This window comes from Amphimedon queenslandica, unplaced genomic scaffold, assembly GCF_000090795.2.
Source record: "Amphimedon queenslandica unplaced genomic scaffold, v1.1 AMPQUscaffold_11852, whole genome shotgun sequence".
NCBI lineage: Eukaryota > Metazoa > Porifera > Demospongiae > Haplosclerida > Niphatidae > Amphimedon > Amphimedon queenslandica.
In genome coordinates, this window is record NW_003547908.1 from 5,318 (window position 1) to 10,523 (window position 5,206).

At 30.8% G+C, this 5,206-nt stretch overlaps 3 protein-coding genes across 3 annotated transcripts in view; 1 reads left to right on the plus strand and 2 right to left on the minus strand.

Annotated features, from left to right (window-relative positions):
• The window catches only part of LOC105315072 (polyamine oxidase-like), a 6,198-nt gene extending 5,308 nt beyond the window's left edge, over positions 1 to 890 (plus strand). The window contains exon 2 of the mRNA XM_011409576.1: positions 7 to 890. Coding sequence (XP_011407878.1) covers positions 7 to 890 — 884 coding nt within the window. The remainder of the gene's footprint in view (positions 1 to 6) is intronic.
• Positions 891 to 2,552: 1,662 nt separating this feature from the next.
• LOC109588797 (uncharacterized) lies at positions 2,553 to 4,918 on the minus strand. Its single transcript, XM_020004908.1, has 11 exons — positions 4,905 to 4,918; positions 4,771 to 4,850; positions 4,515 to 4,728; positions 4,400 to 4,462; positions 4,232 to 4,356; positions 3,892 to 4,170; positions 3,533 to 3,565; positions 3,450 to 3,479; positions 2,938 to 2,958; positions 2,859 to 2,894; positions 2,553 to 2,657 (listed from the first exon to the last, which is right to left on the minus strand). The coding sequence occupies exons 4-11, from the start codon at positions 4,404 to 4,406 to the stop codon at positions 2,625 to 2,627; spliced, it is 564 nt and encodes a 187-aa protein (XP_019860467.1). The 5' UTR covers positions 4,407 to 4,462; positions 4,515 to 4,728; positions 4,771 to 4,850; positions 4,905 to 4,918; the 3' UTR covers positions 2,553 to 2,624.
• A 238-nt stretch (positions 4,919 to 5,156) lies between these two features.
• Positions 5,157 to 5,206, minus strand: part of LOC109588796 (uncharacterized) — a 2,182-nt gene continuing 2,132 nt past the window's right edge. The window contains exon 5 of the mRNA XM_020004907.1: positions 5,157 to 5,186. Coding sequence (XP_019860466.1) covers positions 5,157 to 5,186 — 30 coding nt within the window. The remainder of the gene's footprint in view (positions 5,187 to 5,206) is intronic.

Genomic DNA, 5,206 nt, shown 5'->3' on the forward strand with positions numbered 1-5,206 from the left:
TCATAGTGACAGATCAACGAGGGTTTGCTTCAGTGCTACAGTGCATAGCTAATTTTGATCATCAGAATAAAATATTAACAAACACTGTTGTGACTAGTATTGACTGGAATGATGAGTGTGTATGTGCTGAGGTTATGGGGCAAGGCAGAATGTGTGGAGATTACGGCATCGTTACATTTTCTATTGGTGTACTGCAGAATTGGATTGCAAACAATAAATTCAATGGTAGCCTTAGCAGTGCAAAAATGAGAGCTATTACTAATTCAAGAATGGGCCTGTATTTGAAAATATTTGTTAGATTCCCAAGTGTTTTTTGGGATACCAATTATCACTACACTTTTCATACTAATTCAACAAAGCGTGGGTATTATCCTGTTCTACAACCAATTGGAGCATCACTTCCTGGGTCACCTCCTATTATACTCATGAGTGTCACTGGTGATGAAGCATTGAGGATATCACGCCTTAGCAAGGATGAGGTGAGGCAAGAGGTTGTTGCTGTATTACGTGAATGGTATAACAATGATAACATTCCTGAAATTACTAATGATGATATTGAATATTATGCCTGGAATACTGATGAGTTTTTCCTTGGTATGTATTCTAATAATCCTACTACTCTAACAATTAATGATAAACGGAATCTTGCAATGCCAGAAGGAAGGCTGTACTTTAGTGGTGAAGCTAACAGTATTGAACATGGTGGTGCAATCCATGGTGCCTACTGCAGTGGAATGGATGCAGCAACTAGTATACTAACAGCAAAGGGAACGTATAATGAGGCGAGCAATTCATTGCCTAAATGCCTACCATCTTCAGCTAAAAGTTTGCAAGCATCTATAATTACTCTTGCTTTGATTCTATTAGCTGGTATGTGGATAATGACATAGTTAACAGTAATGGTGTGATACTTTGTAGGATTCTGTTTATGCTAGAACTACTTGTAATTAATAATAATAATATTACATCAAACAATTTTTTGCTGAGTTTACAAATTTAACTTTTTATAACATATCTTGAAATCACAGTCTGCTTAAATTTTCAATATTTTCCTTTGGTTTTATTTTATTTCTTTATAACATTTTTTGTTGATGTTGAAATAATAATAATAAAATAATTGAACTGAAGTCCTGTTTCTTGTGACTGCCGTTATAAAAGAAAGTCTTTATATTTCTAGGTTGAGTCATAACTGACAATTTTTGTCTGTCTCTATAATAATAATGTATGAATTATTAAGTTCAATTAGGCTTATATACATTGTACTAGGCTACTAGCAAACTAAAGTAGTGCCTTTTTTGATCAAAAGCTGCCAATCCTTTAGAATCAAAATAAGTTGTTTCCTTTGCTGAAATGATAGACAACTAGTATAAAAATTTTGTACAATAAAATGGTGAGACAGTAGTCTGAAAATAGTTTCCTTTACCATCATTCCGTCAGAAAATTGCAAAACATTAAAAATACAAAAAACTTTTTATGTATTAAAGCTTACCATTGCATACTATTAGAAATAATTATATTCACTGTTATTGTGCTAATACATAACTCTTAAGAAGACCCAGGGGTCATATGTACCAGACAATCAAGCAAGAACTAAAATTTAAAAAGTACCATTAGATCTACACAAGCAGCGATACTGTCACAAGTACCAAAAACAAGAAATTGTTTGCCATCAGGGTTTACCACAAAATATGATAAGTGAACTAAACAGCATGCTTCATGAGCTGAGCAATAGTACATGTCCCTTTAACAATTCATAGAAAATTAATCTTCATCGGAATCCACTCAAACTTTTTACAAAACAAGTTCATAAATATCAGAAAAAGTTGTAAAAATGAAAAATCTCAGCTAGTCATTTTTAAAATTTTTTGCTAAAGACCTTGTACTATGTATAGGAACTTTGGTACATTTTTTGAGCACCTTTAAAAATTTTTTTAAAGTTAAATGTTATTAAAATCCACTCAAACTTTCTATACAACATAGTAACATGTATACATATCAGCAAAATTACAAAATCAAAAATTTTTACTTTGTCATTTTTGATAAAATCTGGCTGAAGATGCTGCAGTACTACAGTACAGGGACTTTGACCCAATTTTTGAGCAACTTTAAAAATTCATTACAAAACCAGTTTCAGGAATTTGCTCAAACTTTTTACACTACATAAGAACATGTGTATGTATTAGAAAAAAATTTAAGAATGGAGAATTTATTTTTGACAAAATTTTGATGCAATGGAGTGTAATCACTTGAACAGGAGAGGAAAAGCAGCTAAAAAAATATAAACTAAAAATTCAAACTTACTCATTCCAAAGCCATTGTCAGAGGGTTTGGTGAATTGTGCTTTATTGCAACAAATCAACTAAAGAGGTTTTACAACGTTGCGATGCATAGTAGCAATTTTAATCAAGACTTAGGATAAAAATTAGCAAAATTATGAATGTGTATGTGCCTATAAATTATTTTCAATTGCAAATTCACTATATTAAAAACAAAAAGGAACAAAAAGTATATAACTAAAACTAAAACAAATACAATAGATAATCTTACTAAAACAACACTACTCTACATACATGTAGATTGTACAATATTAGAATAGGTCTAGTGCCTGAGCCAAAAAACTCTCTCTAAATTAAATTATCTTGTTCCGGCTCTGTATTCTAAAACAATAAATAAAAAGCACATTGATGCCTGTATATTTTTAAAACATACTGATTCAAGGCTTTTTGCAAATTTAGGTTTCTAAAGCAATGAAATTGATACTCTATACTGGCACGTGTATATTATTAACAATTTTAAAAGGTTTCCAGTATTTTAAAACAATAAAAATTTGATTTAGACAATAATTTTGTAAAACATACCGATTGAACTTTCATAGAACTACTTCTAGTTTTCCTCTATAAAAATAGTGAAAATACATGTATACTATGCAAAACATACCGAAGGAGGTCTTTGAGTTCCCTAAAATAATAAAAAAGTACATTAATTAAATCAACATTATGTATATAGTGTATTGTACAAAACATACCAGATTAAAGCCTTTAGTCTTTTAAAACAATTTAAAACCAATAGATTAACATTACAAAAACAGCTTAACAACAATAAAAAAATTAAATGCATGTATGTGTATTTGGGCAAAAATTCCCAAAATCCTGATCACTTACTGACTCAGAATAGGTAATACATAGATCACTGATTAATATTTTTCAGGATAAAATTTTATAAATGAATCTAATCCATAGCTCCTGCACTAATTGCTTGCAATCACAAATGTAACTGATATGAATTTAGCTTCTGGCAATGCTTAATGATTAGTATCTGCAAGTTTAAAACCCACAAATTAGACATTAACTTTTTGTAAATTTAACTTGTCCTATCCCAGAATATTAGAATAGTTATTTGTTTTACTGCAGAATCTTACATTAAAACAACATAGCTGCTTTAAAACTTACGCGTGGTATTGTGCTTGATTTCTTAGTAGACTACAAATAAATAAAACCAATAAATAATAATTATTTTTGTGTATAATTTTTACCAATTGATCAGCAGAATTATCATCAGCATCATCCTAAAGCAACAAATCATATATTGAAGAAATTACAGTTCTCATCTCAGCTCTCATAGAGATAGAAATAGGGGTAGGAGGGGCTAAAATCTTGGTTAGCATGTGTATGACCTGCATATGCTTGATTATATATTGCAATTAAGTTGCAGTGTTTTAGCCTTTTAGAGCTATATGAAAACCAGACTTTAAGCACCTCAACTTTAACATATTCAATGTGTCATATTATTAATGCATTAATCAAGTCCCTTTAACTTCCAACTCATTCCTACCCCTATGCTTGTACCCCATGATTTGCAAAAATTAAGTGTAAAAAACCTAACTTAACTAACTGTGTTTGAAATTAGCCTGGCCCCATCCCAGACTGTCTCATGAGGTCCGATTTCAGATGCATCATGAGGTCCAGTTTCAGATGCATCATGAGGTCCAGTTTCAAATGCATCATGAGGTTCAGTTTCAGATGCATCATGAGGTCCAATTTCAGACTTATGATGAGGTCCATTTTTAGATGCATCATGAGGTCCAGTTTTAGAATCATCATGAGGTCCAGTTTTAGAATCATCATGAGGTCCAGTTTTAAATGCATCATGAGGTCTAGTTGTAGATGGAGACTAAAACAATGAAATCCATTTAGGTCACGGTAATAGTGAATATGTAATAGTTATAACTTACTAGACTTACTTCATCTTTGGATAATTTTTTTTCCTTTATACGATAACATAAGAATACCAAAATACATGTAAAAATTATTAGTACTAGAATAGCAAAAATGCCACCAATAATAGCTCCAGCAAGAACTGTGTAATAAATAAATTGTTTAGCTAGAACGTTAATTGTAACCTGGCATAGATACTTTTGAAGATGATTGTGCATCACTGATAGTACTAACAGTAGTAGTAGTTTCTATAAATAATACATTACATTACATTATGCTGCATGATAGATCTAGACTTACCAAATGTTAATAAAAATGGTTCACTTCTACCAATAGCATTACTAAATACAATTATAACTGAGCAGCTAGATTTATAACGTGGTATTGGTACTGATCCTGTTACATTATTATGATAATTCACTATAAGATATATGTTATGAAATATAACAGTTTCATTACACAGTATAGTAACAGTAGCGTTCTCAGGAGCTTCACCAGTACACTCAACTATAATCTGAAACATTGTCTCAAACAAAAAGATTTATGCATCTCTTACTGGTATGTTGAAATGAAGAATAACAGTGCTTTGAGTGTAGTTGCTAAAAGTCACAGTAGTCTTCTTAACTGATTGAGGGACTATAAAAATTTCAATTAGTGATTGTTCCATTTCCATATCAAAACCAGTAGTACCTCTTTGATATGAGAATGTATTATTATTAGATATTCCTTCTCCTAATTTATTAACTCCAGTTATAACATATGTATAATGATGAATAAATAAATTTTTATCCACAAACTGATAGCTAGTATTATATACTGATACATTTGTTAATAATTGGCCAGTGATATCATTATATATTTTCAGCACATAATGTGTTATTGCTAAATCATCACGATCAATTTTAGGAGCACTCCAAGAAACATTAATAGTAGAACAGTTGTCTATTGAAGACTCAATCCTAGTAACTGGTCCTATTTTATCTAATAGCATA

Coding starts and splice junctions, on each gene's coding strand:
- LOC109588797 (XM_020004908.1), bottom strand. Junction 4,171..4,231: donor CCAAAGATGAAGTAAGTCTA/GTAAGTTATAAC, acceptor TCATTGTTTTAG/TCTCCATCTACAACTAGACC. Junction 3,480..3,532: donor ATAATTCTGCTGATCAATTG/GTAAAAATTATA, acceptor ATTTATTTGTAG/TCTACTAAGAAATCAAGCAC.